At 37.0% G+C, this 13,771-nt stretch overlaps 2 protein-coding genes across 3 annotated transcripts; one reads left to right on the top strand and one right to left on the bottom strand.

The window, feature by feature from the left end:
• Positions 1 to 332: 332 nt before the first annotated feature.
• On the top strand, positions 333 to 9,369 carry LOC137960212 (uncharacterized). The gene is made up of 14 exons (XM_068807758.1): positions 333 to 927; positions 1,028 to 1,197; positions 2,187 to 2,290; positions 3,376 to 3,442; positions 4,264 to 4,356; positions 4,450 to 4,614; positions 4,916 to 5,056; positions 5,242 to 5,319; positions 6,402 to 6,514; positions 6,591 to 6,651; positions 7,605 to 7,772; positions 8,634 to 8,735; positions 8,960 to 9,049; positions 9,146 to 9,369. Exons 1-14 carry the CDS (start codon positions 648 to 650, stop codon positions 9,206 to 9,208), a joined length of 1,695 nt encoding a protein of 564 aa, XP_068663859.1. The 5' UTR covers positions 333 to 647; the 3' UTR covers positions 9,209 to 9,369.
• A 426-nt stretch (positions 9,370 to 9,795) lies between these two features.
• Positions 9,796 to 13,503, bottom strand: LOC137960515 (small RNA-binding protein 11, chloroplastic-like). 2 transcript variants are annotated; one of them, XM_068808162.1, is made up of 4 exons: positions 13,232 to 13,503; positions 10,498 to 10,545; positions 10,313 to 10,419; positions 9,796 to 10,150 (listed from the first exon to the last, which is right to left on the bottom strand). In XM_068808162.1, exons 1-4 carry the CDS (start codon positions 13,374 to 13,376, stop codon positions 10,037 to 10,039), a joined length of 414 nt encoding a protein of 137 aa, XP_068664263.1. In that variant the 5' UTR covers positions 13,377 to 13,503; the 3' UTR covers positions 9,796 to 10,036. The 2 variants fall into 2 exon arrangements, with proteins under 2 accessions (XP_068664263.1, XP_068664262.1); XM_068808161.1 differs by having other exon boundaries at positions 10,498 to 10,566; positions 13,232 to 13,499.
• Positions 13,504 to 13,771: the final 268 nt, after the last annotated feature.

The raw sequence follows: 13,771 nt of genomic DNA, 5'->3' as shown, positions 1-13,771 counted from the left end.
AGAGTTGAGGGTGAGAACGGGGTCATAAAAAACACACCCAACCCCGGACGTGCCCTTCTACTCAAAAGAGACTTTAAGGAGTGAGGGGCTCACCCATCCTGCGAGGCTCTTGGCCGTGGACCGAGACTCATCATTGCGGACTTCCTTCCTTTGAAAGGATTGTTTAAATAGGAAAAAAACTGAAAGTTTTGAAGAAAAGGTCCTAATTGATACTATATATGAATGAAATGATATACACAAAGCAGCCAGAGTCATTTTCTACAGAAATTCTTACTTTTCCAGTTTTAGCAAGTCCGATCTCTTCGCTGGAAGAGATGAAAGAGACGATAGGAAAGAGGACTGATAATCTCTCTTCTGATGATGTGGCAGCCACATTAAACATATATAAATAATCTCGCGCGAGCCACTGTACTCGTTGTGGGAACACTGCCCAGCCTCGAACCCTTACTGCACTACCTGATGTCCGCTCAATTCAATTTCATCGCCTGCTTCTAGGCTTCTGGCGCTGAAACTGAAAATCGTAAAAACAAGTAGAAAAGCCTATCGCTACTGACAAATCCGGATTTCTAATTACTATTTCAGATTGGACCTCCTGCGGCAACCTGAAAACCCTACCATTCGACTCCGGAGCTCTCTCAACATCTCCAATGGCGACTAGAAAGGTGGGTCTAGTGGACATGCTGCAAACCGTCTATTCGATTCTAGCTCTACTCTTCATCTTAGTTGCTTGCGTCGAACTCGGTGACGCGGCCACAGTCGTAGATGTCTATCGTCTTATTCAATACGATCTTGCTGGAGTTCCCTTTGGATCACGGCTCGCCGGCCTCAATCACCATGCTGGATCCTTGCCATTCGCCCCTGGAACTGATCTTTCTCGTACCGTTGTTATTATGCCCATCAGAGAAGTCAATATTACTTTCCTTAAAGGTAGTTAGTTAATGGGTTATCCATTCCGTTTTACTATTGATCTTTTTATTCCCATCTCTCTTATTTAGATTAACACACCTTTATGCTAACAAATTTACAGAGTATATCACGAACAAAAAGCCGTTGGGGGGCTTGTTGCTTTTACTCCCTCCAGATTCTAGTGATGGGAGCACGGAAGACGCCAAGGAAGGTGACGGAGTTCCTGTATTCGGGCTTTTCAGAAACGTGTTGGCGGAATTGGAGCAATTGCTTGTACACGCCACAGTGCCCGTGAGTGGTTACTGAGCCTTTGCTTCAAACTTAACTTATTATTTATTTTTTGAACTAAATTATCCACCTTTATTGTTTAACTTTAACTGAATTATCTAGTCCTTCTTTTTACTCTTCTTAAAATCAGAAGATTAAAAAAAAAAAAAAAACTTGAACCAAATCATATTTTAGCTGCAATGTTGTTAGTCTTTCATCTGGGAAAGCTTTTTCTAGGGCAATTTCTCGCGCAAAAACTGATGCCAACACATTTCACGCTTTTGCTTTTTTTATTTATTTTCTAAGAAATTAAACTGACTTGGTGGTAGCAATTCATCGTACTTGTTAACGTGCCTGACTGTTTTAGAAGAGTTTTCTCTCCCACCGGATCTCAAATAATGTGTGAAGTTGTTTCAGGTTCCACAAGTATCCATCTTTGAAGAAATTGTTAAATTTGTTCATTTATTTTAGTTTTAAAAGATGTTAAATACGGCCTGAGGCCCAAGGCCTCGATTCTTTAAAGTGACGTCAGTTATTAAGTGAGCATCATTCAAAAAGAAATAAAAATAATAATAATAATAAAAATATAATAAAAAATTAGGCTTTAGTTTTAGCATGTCTCTGAATTCCGGCTAAATACCAAGCGATAGTTCCTTCTGATCTGGCTGTGCTAATAGCATTAACGTACTCTCCAAGTAAGAGATTGGTCCCTGCTGCCCAGTGTCACTTTGCGTGATTGTCGGTCTATCGCTTCATTGATATTAAATGATCAGTTATGCCTAAAAAAGGAATCAGTTAGTTTCCTATTCATGATGGTTTAATGTTTTATCCACCTGCATCCTTTCTGTGATTTGTTTGCTGTTTCAGAGCACATCTCTGATTTCTAGAAATATACAGCTTTCTTGGGCAAATTAATATATGAACATGTATAGGGCAAGTTTCATTTGCAGCCAAAAAATTTATTGTTTGATTTATCTTTGTCCTTATTGAGGTTCTCTTGCCTTGGCATGCAGTATCCTGTATACTTTGCGTTTGAGGATCTCAGTCTTCATGCTGTATTGGCTGATGTCAAGAAGAATGATGCTCTGGGTCAACCTGCCACTGCAACCACTGGGGGGTTAGTTGATCTGCCAAAAATATATCTTTCATGAGTGTTATTGTTGGAGCTTCACGTGCTTTACAATTTATAATGGAATATTCAAATTTCAGAAACTTCATCCTATTTAAAAGAAAAAAGGTACCTAGATAGATTTTCATTCCTCATGTATACCCATGTGTTCACATAATTTTTTAACTAGCCATACTTGCCTGCACATTTATTTTCTTGCTATCCATAAGAAAAAGAAATATGTTCATTTTTTACCAGTTTTCCTTTGCCCCTCCTCAACTGTAAAGTCAACACGTCATAGTAGAAAGGGAAAAAATTAGATGGGTCAGTGAGATTTTTTTTTTTTGTGTTAATGACTTCATGAGATGGTTAATGTTTGGGTTGAAATATAAGTTCCTGTTATAGCCGTTGGCTTATTCTTTTCTTATACTTTTGTTAAGAGTTGTAATTTTGAGTTTATTTAGTTTTCTTTATTTGCTAGGAAAGTAATTCCTTGTAGATACTAGATTTCTAAGGTTTACAGGGAGCAGGGGTATTCTTATCATTTTTACCATTAATTAGTTCATAAAGAGGGGAGAGCGGCCTCTGAACCCAAAAATGGTCCTACAGATACAAAGGTTCTTGGTGTCAAACAGAGCCTGAATCTCACATGGATATACTTGGTATCATTAGATTCAGTGAACAGTGGGTTAATCTTTTCCAAAAAATGGTTATTTTAGGCAGTGATCTGTTACTGTGTCTGCTTTCCATCATGTTGTCTTATAATTTCTCCATGTTAAGTTTTTTAATCATTATAAACAGTTTGTGTTATTGAAGAAATTCTTGTATGTAAAACATTCCAAAGTTGAACCCTTGACATACTCCATTTTTATTGTTTAGAGGCAGTGAACAATACACAAATCTTTGCTAGAAATTGGTTATTTTGGCATTGATATGCTTTCTGACTCTAGCTATCCATTATCTTATATTTTTTTTCCTCTTCATATTTTTTCCAGTTATTTACCTCTCATGAGACATTAATGTTGTTTAGAGTTTTCTCTAAATGATCTTGTATTTTCTTCTGTGATTTATCATATTTTTCTGTAACACCTCAGGTACAAGCTTGTAGTTTCCAGTCCAGAACCGAAAAAAATTGCATCACCAATGATCACAAATATACAGGTCCTATTCTTTCTTGTAAACTTGAATTTCCATAGATGTGTCCTTGAGCTAAAGCGGGCATAGGGGATTGTTGGAAGGAAATCCACATCCAATTTGTGTCTTGAATCAGGTGTAAATTGCAGTTTTTGCTTGCTTGTATGGAAGCATGTGTACCTTCTATATTTTTTGCTTGAATTGAATTATCCATGTCATTTGTCATGACTTCTCCTTTACTGGAGGTTTGCAAAAGGATAGCTAGCAGTATAATTAATGTAGTCTTTTACTTATTAAGGAAGCACAGTGATATCTTTGGAGAAGTAGAGGTTATTGTTTCGTATACTCATGGTCCTTCGCGTGGGGCACTTGTATTTTATACTTGTTTATCTTTCCAGTGCATAGTAGTAGTTGTTGTTGATTGGTCTATTTTGGCAGATTTGTTCAAGCACTTTCATCTTTATTAAAAAAAAAATGTTTTAGCTCTTTATGTTTGATGTGAGACTTTCTAGTTCATCCATTTTTAAATGTTATCTTTCTATTTTTATTACTCTTACTTGAGATGCCATGTTCTCTTGTTGTTGTTTTCAGTTATCATGGAAGTGACTGAGCTCCAGGATCATATTTTCTCTATGTTTATTTTTTTCATTATGCAGTTTTTCTTCTCATGGTATTCCTACAAGTTCGATCAATTTTCTTTTGTACAGATCATCTTGGGACAAAAACATGATTTATGTATTCGGTATTGATGAAATTTTGTTGCAATTCACTTCTAATTACTGATATAGTGGCCCCCAATTTTATAAATGTTTCTACGTTATAATTTATTTCCATATTTTCCCCTGCAGGGATGGTTGCCTGGATTAAAGGGAGAAGGGGATACTAACCAACTCCCAACGATCGCAATAGTTGCATCCTATGACACGTTTGGTGCTGCTCCAGTATGGAGGAATCATAACATGCTTGAGTTCATTTAATTAGTTGAATTGCTTAAGATACTTGAGAGTTCACAGTTTTCATCCTTAAATTTGTAGGCTTTGTCTGTTGGAAGTGATAGTAATGGAAGTGGAGTTGCGACTCTATTAGAAATAGCAAGGCTATTCACTCGTCTTTATTCAAATCCCAACACAAGAGGGAGATTCAACTTGCTTTTTGCGTTAACATCTGGTGGGCCCTACAACTACGATGGAATGCTTAAGGTCTCTTTATTCCCCCTATGGCAGTTTATTATACTCATGAATATGTGCATGTGTGCATTTGTGTAGACTTTTCATTGTGATTTTGTGCATCTCAGTGTGCAGACATCTGGCCAATTTTTGTGTCTCTATGTGTGCATATAACAGGATGTTTCTAGAGAAATGTACATCTAAGTCTGCTTGTGTTTGTACACACATCTGTGTGCTTATGGCTATGCCTTTCTCTTAGCCACTCTCTCTGTTTTTGTGTGTATGCACCTACCTCTTTTTTGTGTTTAACTTAAACGATTAATTTATTTTACAGTGGCTCAGGAGTTTTGACCAAAGATTACGGGAGAGCATTGACTATGCCCTTTGTTTAAATAGTGTTGGTTCTTGGGGTGATGATTTATGGCTTCATGTATCTAAGCCTCCGGAAAATGCGTATATTAAGCAAGTGTATGAGGTGTGTCTTTAACTAGAAAAGTGATTAGCTTTTCTTTTCTTGAATGATAAAAAGAGGTTAGCGTTTCTTTTCTTGAATGATAAAAAGAGGTTAGCTTTTCTTTTGTTGATTGACGAAAAGAGGTTTACTTTGGAACTAATTTAGACACAATGGGCCTTGTTACTAATCGAAGGATGATCATGCAGAGCTTATCAAGTGTTGCAGAAGAGTTGGGGGTCAGGATTAATATCAAGCACAAAAAGATTAACATTTCAAATCCAAGAGTAAGTAGACATCTCTGCTCATGAGAAACCAAATACTTGTATCTGTCCTTGCATGTAGATCAGTGTCCTGGTACTGCTTGTTCAATCAATAGCCGCTGTCTTGAAGAGTTACCAAATTTTGAATAACCTTGACAGATCAATAAAAACATAAGCCTGTTGATTGGAGAACTTGTTTGAACAAGTTGAGTTTATGATCTGTTTTTAGCGGTTCACATTTGGTTCCTCTGATTTTGACTCTGCTCTTTCTAAAATCTAAGCAAATTCACTCAATGCAAAGAGGTACTCCCAGTTCCAGTGTTACATTTTTTTTTCTGGGTGATAGCTGATGTGCAGCATTTGTTGTGATTTGCTTTAAGTTGTTGATTTGTTTGCTGGGGTTTCACACAGTAAATATATTCAGAGTGATCTCTCTGATATTTTTTGTGGTTGGTTTTGCTCCAAACAGATTTGGTGTTGTGGTGGGTTGTCTTTTAATTATTTTTGGTTTCTAGATGGGTGTAGACAGGCATCTGTAAAATGTCTGTCAAGTGAAACCTGTTTAACATTAATATCTATTCTTTAATTGTTTTGAACTTTTCTAAAAAAAAATTCTATTGTATTTAATTGTAAAGAGATAAACATATCAATGCAAGCAAAGGTTTTATAAGTCTAAAAGGCAGACCAGGAAAGCAAGGTGGGTCCTGAGGATCAGCCGAAGGGAGCAAAAATAAATAAGTGCCTATCATCAACTTTATCCTGGTTATGCTGTACTTTTCCAATGTTTCCGAATTAGCAAATTCATTAAACAGGATGGACTATATATGTTGTTTTGTATGTATTGTTTGCAAATTGTTTTTGGAATATAAAATTTATTAAATGAGGATGGGATTTTACTTCAAAACACCCTTCTCTTTGTTCGCTCGACTTGAATTAGTTCAACTAGAGATCAGGGAAGCCTCCAAAAGATTGGTGGAATTAACATGGAACTGATGTAGCCTGAGGTTTTTACTGGCTTGCATATCTATAGCAAGTATTTCTTTAATCTCTTTCTTATATCTCTTAGTCTTAGCTTGCAGTAAGCTAAATATATGGTTACCCTATAGGTAGCTTGGGAGCATGAGCAGTTTTCAAGGTTAAGAATAACTGCTGCGACCCTTTCGGAGCTTTCTTCTGCACCCGAGTTACTAGAAAATGCTGGAGGCCTTGCTGACAGTAGGTATGAATTAATTCTTACACAGCTTTGTCTGAGGTCAATGTATGTTCTATTCATTTCTTGAACTGTCTTGCTCCAGGCATTTTGTCAATGAAACTGCAGTTGTTAGAAGTGCCAAATTGGTGGCAGAGAGTCTTGCGGTAATGACAACTAACTTTTATGATCTTTTTATTGAATGTAGTTATAAAACCTTAATGTTGTTACCTGTTGAAGACTAATAAATAGTTTTCCTTGTTAGTGTGGTTATTCTCGTAAGGTATTTTAAAATGAAATGAACAGTGATGTTACATGTATGCTTGCTGTAGGTTGGTCTGGCAAAGGTTGTTATGTTCGGATCAGCACTCTGACCTTCTTATAATGTTTAATCTCACACATGACACTTTCAGCTGTTTGATGTATAATCAGATATCTATATTTCACACATGACACTTTCAGCTGTTGTTATTTAGTAGTGGCCAGGACTTTCTTGGTTATAAGATTTTGGAACCCTGTGATTTGGGTTGGGCCTTTGGCTCAATGGTCATATGGAAGTGTTCTGATGTGAGGCCTTGAGTTCTAGTCTTACCATGGTATAAGGTTTCAAAATAATAAAAAAAAATGATTATAGAACATTGTGTTATTAACTTTGAGAACCTTCCATTGCTCTCAGCTCCCTTTTGCAAATGTGAAACATAAGTGGTGTCGGACCAGCAGCATTGACTAAGTCGTGTAGTTTATGTGCCCAGTGAAGCTATTACTTAAAAGGGATGTTTTGTGATCCTAGAACTAATAGTTTGCCATCTCTCCTCATGGATTGTTTGCTGAAAATTATTAAGGGTGCTTGTTTGAGCCTCTGGTCTTGTAACGATTTGGAGGGGTATTTTATAAAACGCACAAGACACGAAAGAATCCGAATATACTGATGGGAAGTAAAATCATGTAAAGATTGCTGCCACAGTCCACAAATACTGGAAGCCCAGATATTGTTTCATGATGCTTACTGGAACTCATTGTATTTGCCTCATTAACTGTTAAAAATAGTATCTCCTATGGGTTCAAAATGATGTTCCTTTTGCTTATTTTGGGTTTTGTGAAACTCTCTTTTTTCCTGCAGCGGCATATTTATGGGCAGCAAGGAAAAAACATTCAGATTTTTGCAGATGGAAGTAGTTTGGCTGTCAATCCGTCTTATATACGCTTGTGGTTAGACCTTTTGTCACGTACTCCTCGTGTTGCCCCTTTTCTGTCCAAGAATGATCCATTTGTTTCTGCGTTAAGAAAGGTCAACTGTCTCAAACCTTTTCTTGTCTGACTAATTTTTTTTTTTTTTTTGAGACCTTTATTTACAGGACCAATATAATTATAATTGAAATTATTTTTAGGTTCTAGTAATTCTGTTTCAATTTTTTTGTGCATTTTTTACCGTTAGTCTTTTTTGTTAGAAGAACTGTTATGGCATTTTTATGTTCTTATCATTTTCATAGCAAACCCCTTAAGATTTTTTGTTGTTGAAAATCAATCTCATAAGAAAATTGATAGCCGTGTTACTAAGAGGGATAGTGATCTGTTAGGCACATTGGTGGTGGAATGATGTCCATCTTCTAAATTTTTAGTAGCAAGGGATGTGTATCTAAGTAGTTATGTGGAAGTCACTTTTGGTTGATTTTGTCGCTTTGGAAGTGTTATGTGACTGCTGGCTTGTTGCTGAACTTAGTTTGTCTGTCATATGAAGGGAGATATGTACCATGGATTTGCATTTGCTTTTCAGAAAAAAAGGAAACTAATGCTTTTTTCTCTGCTTGTAAAGGACATTATATCTGTCTACGATGATATCTTGTTGAAGTCTTGTGATAATCAAAAATTTCATTTGATCTTTTCATTTCTTATTGATTAATTCATCATATATGACGTTGTTTTCTTGGGTGATTTTATTTTATGCTGGCTGTAAGGTGCCTAGTATAGGACAGGAAACTGGTTGGCTGGCATTCCTCTGTTCAAGGGTAAGTACTGGCTAGTACACCCAGCATGCTAGCCTGGTACATACTGGGGGGAACTTCTGATAGAATAAAAAAATCGGTATTTAATAGCTGATTTCATTTCCCTTTTGATATGTGTTTTGATTATATCATCTCCACTCTGTCAGGAATTAGCAGAGCACACCATAGACGTGAATGTCCAACACGAGGTGCTTGATGGGATGTTTTCCTTCTATGATTTGACAAGAGCCAAACTCAACATATATCAGGTTTTGTCCTAGTCTTCCTAGTCTTTCATACTCTGGCTCTTTAGATCATTTGTATTCGAGGTTCTATTTTAGAAACTGCAGAAAAAATCTTATTTTTCTAATGAATTTACTCTCAGACCACAAAATTTTGGAATATAATTTTATCACTGTACCAGTGGCTTAACGCTTGATTTTTTGTAAGTTACAGGCTACTGACAAACGCATTTTCCTTTGACAATGTGCAGGTTGCAAGTGTAACATTTGATCTTCTTCTCCTACTTGTGCTGGGCTCTTATTTAATTCTCCTCTTCAGTTTTCTCGTTATTACAACAAGGGTATTTCTATGACCTTTCATTAATGAGCTCCTCTTTTCTTCAATCTTTTTCCTTTGCTGCTGAGCTCAAGGTCTCATTATGTTGCAATCTCTGCAGGGTCTTGATGATCTCATTAGTATATTTAGGCGGCCTCCCTCCCGTAAGGTGAAGACAGCTTGAGGGGGCCAATGTGTCACGATAATAGCACATCAAGTGGCATCTTCTTAATCCCCGGATTGCCGGTGTAGGTTAGTAACGCATCAGCTTGTGGTAGATGAGATTAATTATTTGTCTTACAGCAGATAGTTTCAGTATCAAGGAAAATTTTGGTTCTTGCGGTTTGTAAGGTAGTAAATGAACGAGTCTATTCCACTTTGAGCAACCATCACAAATCTTTTACTACCCATCCGGGATATGATCTTTTATGTTATTACGAGTATAGTAACAGACATAGGGCCAGTCTTGATAGAAGTTAATTTATTAGTGCCTATTATCATTATCTTTCGTGTGCGTATTCAAGTAAGAATGCTACGATTTTGGATTAAAACATTGTATATTGTTGATGCGGAAATTAATTTACATAATGGAAAACAGGAAATTACCCGACAGCAGGACTTTCCTGGAATCACCTAGTTCTTTGGAAGATGTAAATAAGCTTATCCAATTCTTTGCTCCTTTTGATCATGGATGGGGACGCAATAAACTCTCTTGTTTAAAGATTTTCGCGTGATACCAGTGAGTAATTTGACATACTCCACAAAACTATATACGGATGCAAAATATAAAATTTTCAAGGAAAAATGGTAAATAGAAAGAGCAGCTACGTGATTACTATTTGCTGCGCTTTAAAAATAAACACTCTGCAATTGAATTTAAGAGGCAACATAGCAAGAAAAGTAGCTCACCCTTGAAAGACTTTTTTACGGCACAAGTTGATTGTTAAGGGTTTGAGATCCTCACCTAGCTATCAAAGATCTGACAATGGTACAATATACACAGGCCATTCATTCAATCTTGACTGGGAGGTTTAGCTGGGGAACCTCTTGCTATGGGAGGCCCTACATCGTCAAAACGTGCTCTGGCCTTTGCATATTCCACAAATATTACACGCCCATTTAGCACCTGTTACGAAAGCACCATCCCGATTGACTTACGAGAACCAACTTCTATACTTGTTAAAACTACTTTCTTTTTCTACTTTTGGTTTTCTTGATAAAGCAGGAAAAGTAAATAAAAACCTTTTTAAAATCAATAGCAAAACATAAATTTGCCAAATCTGTGTACCTTTCCATTCATTTCTGTAAGGGCCTTCTCTGCTTCATCTTCTGAAGCAAAAGTCACAAATCCAAAGCCTTTTGATCTTACAGATACTTTATCTGTTATTATTTTAGCTGAAATGATGACATGTAAGTTCCTTACAGTAGATGATTATTTACGGGGAGAAAAAAAATCAGCAGTAGAGGATGAACCTTCGATCAGTTGACCAAACTGTGAAAAAGCTTCAGATAGAACCTTCTCTGTTGTATAAAATGACAAACCTGGAAAATGAGTAACTCGTATTTTATTGAAGCAGAAATTTTTTCTGGAACCAAACAATAGCAGGATCCAGCAAAAACGAGAATCAGTACAGACATGATGGCAGCAAACAGCGGAATTTAGAAGCACATTGTAATGAATCTCAAACAACAAGAAAAGCTATATAAATAACCTTGATGAAATTATGGTTAATTACAAGCCTCATCAATTCAGAGCCACATATTATCGGGGCATCAGGTAATACCTATTGGTTCGTTACACTTTCCTATCTAGTGAATCAGTTAGTACAGCACACTGGAATGCTCATATTGGTCAATATGCATCGGATTGTTAGGAACAACCATTTGGTAGACCAAACTAGTTAGGCAAAACTTGGGTATAATCTGTCATAACTCGTTACATCCCTAATACAAATGGGTTTCTGAGCCAGCAATCTTCCATACAAAGAATCACCTCTTAGAAGACAGTTCTCTACCATGCAATCTCACTTGTTCCCAAGTAGGTATTTTTTTTCCCCCCCTAAATGTCCTGCAAGGCTTGCGCCAAGCTCATTGCCGGAGGCTGGAGGATTTTCTCACAACATGCAAGAGCTTACTCAACTAATGGGCTTTTTACTAACTGGCAACAACATCAGGATTAGAATTGAGAGATTCAGATCCCCTCTTATTGTGGAAGGAAACTCTTATTGGCTAGTGTCTCGAAGGAGATGATTGCCCTTGAGGACAATTGCCCAAAGTAGAAGAAATATTTGACGAAGCTCAAATGGCACTACTGATAATGAAGGCTCTTCGCTTGCATGCAGATATGGTTATCCCTTAAAGGTCATCCCTTAAAATTAGTTTATACCGGCACGCTTAGTCCTACTACGATAATTCTGTCCATTAATCAGAATAGTGTCTTTCCTTTCAGAACCTCCAACTTTGCATTGTCGGAATGATTATCTCACCAGAATCAGCCATAAGAACAAATAACAATCAATACAATAAAAAAATAACTCACCACACTTGGACTATGTGGACTCTACTTCAAAAAATTAGGGTTTGATAAAAAAATCAAATATGCGCTAACAACATACATAGAGCCTGAAATGAGTGCAAATTCAGCCATAAATTACAAAAACTAGTAAGAGAAAGGCTGATGTCAAGCTTCTTGAAGGTGATGCAGACACCATGCACAATATTAGAGTTCCACAGACTGTACATGGGACAATCCCAAGTCAAAGACCGTCTTGGGGCACTAATTAGACATAAAACTGTTTGATTGCCAGTAGAAACCATCAACTCTAAGGTTATAGCAGAAAAAGATACACAAAAAATCAAACCTTGACTCTCGATCAATAGAAAATCCTGAAATCCTTTTTTCTAAGAAGATGTTGTGTTCAAAGGAGGAAGAAGAAGTGCTTCACGGGCTTGAAATCAGGACCCTACAGCTTTGATACCATGGGAAGAAATGATAAATAGAAGAATGAGAGAAGAGAAAAAGAGAGTTCCTGAAAGAGAGCATAAAAGAGAATTCTCATTAGGGTCTAAACTTAAGTGATTTTGAGAGATAATTACATATTCACCCCTCTTACACATAACTCCTTATAACTTCCTAACCACACCTCTAAACAACATAAAATCTGGACCATAGACACACCTAAACATTCTGAACATTACAATACTCTCACTGAAATATACAGATAATATAAAACGACCAATTTGTCCCTTATACTTCATTTAACATAATCTCTTTCGTGTATCTGGCCAAAGAACTGTCCACACCTGCTCTAACAGTGGGGGTTGAGCCAATTTAAAAAAAAAAGATTCTACACCTAAATTGTCTTGATGTAGGAGCAAACATCATGAGCGTAGACCAAACTGTTAGCAGTTAAAAAAGAAGAAGCAATCACTGCAGTATAAACATCTCCTGCATGGGCATAAGCAAATTCCGGTCATCATATAAATGTCAGGTTGCTTACAGGCATCAGAAACCCAATAGTGATGGCAAACATCCATAATTGCAATGCCTACACATGCTTTTACCACAAAACCTGTAACCATATTCACTTCTCATTGTCTCTTGTTACAACTTATCCTTCTCCAAAAACTATTGCTTTTCCTTTTTTTTTTTCATCACTTTTTTTGAAAAGACAAATGCGTTTGTGGTTTCCCCCTAACACATTTTGAGTTCAGGAGCAAGAATCTCATTGATCTTTTAATTCGAAGATACCTTTTAAAGTTATCTAGTACACTTCCACAAATTCGAGAACTTACTGTTTAGGATTTGATCTTATTAAGCTCACCTCTTCATGGCCTTTATTTAGAATTGGCAGCACTGATGAGTACTTCCTTGAGCAGAAGCCTCCTGATATTGAAGTTGTTACTGACTCTGGAATGGAGAGCAGGTTATGTATACAGCAACCACAATTCTACTGTATCATATAACTCAACATATTTCTTAATCAAGCTCGAATTCATCTGATCATTTTTTTGTTATAAAAGCACAATTCTATATTTAAAACGACTTATGAAATCTTCCTCATGCCCTAACAAGTAAACTACCGTTCTTCTATCACTACATTAGAGAACTGAAACTTTCATAAAGCCGAGAGATCACCTATCGGGCAATTCGTAGAGAGGCAATGTTTTTATTATTTATTTACGTAAAAGCAGAAGCCATATTTACCTCCAACGAATAGCTTCGAAGCAACTCCTCTGGAAGATATTAGCAGCGCAGGACGGATGACGTGAGTAGTTTGTGGCTTAAGAAGTTGAGACAGGGAGATGGATCTCAGAGCCGCCAACCCTCGCATTGTAACAAGGTCAGGCATCAGGAGAAGAGAAACTGGTCTTCCCTTGCCTCGATTCTATTTCGTCGCAAGTCTGTCCATTTTTCAGTTCGTTCATAGGTACTTTGGGCGAAGCCGAAAGCCACTGTGGATGGCAGAATGTTTGGGCCCGAACACGAACTATCAACCCAGGTCAGATATGGGCGTGGCTGACGGCAGACCGAGATGTCTAATTTGAATATCTGTAACCCAGCTGGTCAGTGTTCGATATGTTAATGTAAGACTCACCTTAATGGTGGATATCGATAGAGAGGAGAAACAACGAACAAGTCTGAATTTGTTCACTGACAAACCAGTAATCCATCCTTGGCATGATTCTATTATCAACGGATAATGTTTATACTACCCAGTTGCTGTTTGACAATTTCGCAGGCGAA

The sequence above is a fragment of the Aristolochia californica genome, unplaced genomic scaffold (assembly GCF_029961685.1).
Source record: "Aristolochia californica isolate CCGP_79_NKW_82.1479 unplaced genomic scaffold, dmAriCali1.0.hap1 SCAF_3, whole genome shotgun sequence".
Taxonomy (NCBI): Eukaryota; Viridiplantae; Streptophyta; class Magnoliopsida; order Piperales; family Aristolochiaceae; genus Aristolochia; species Aristolochia californica.
Note: the sequence above shows the minus strand (reverse complement) of the source record. Positions and strands in the feature narration are given on the sequence as shown.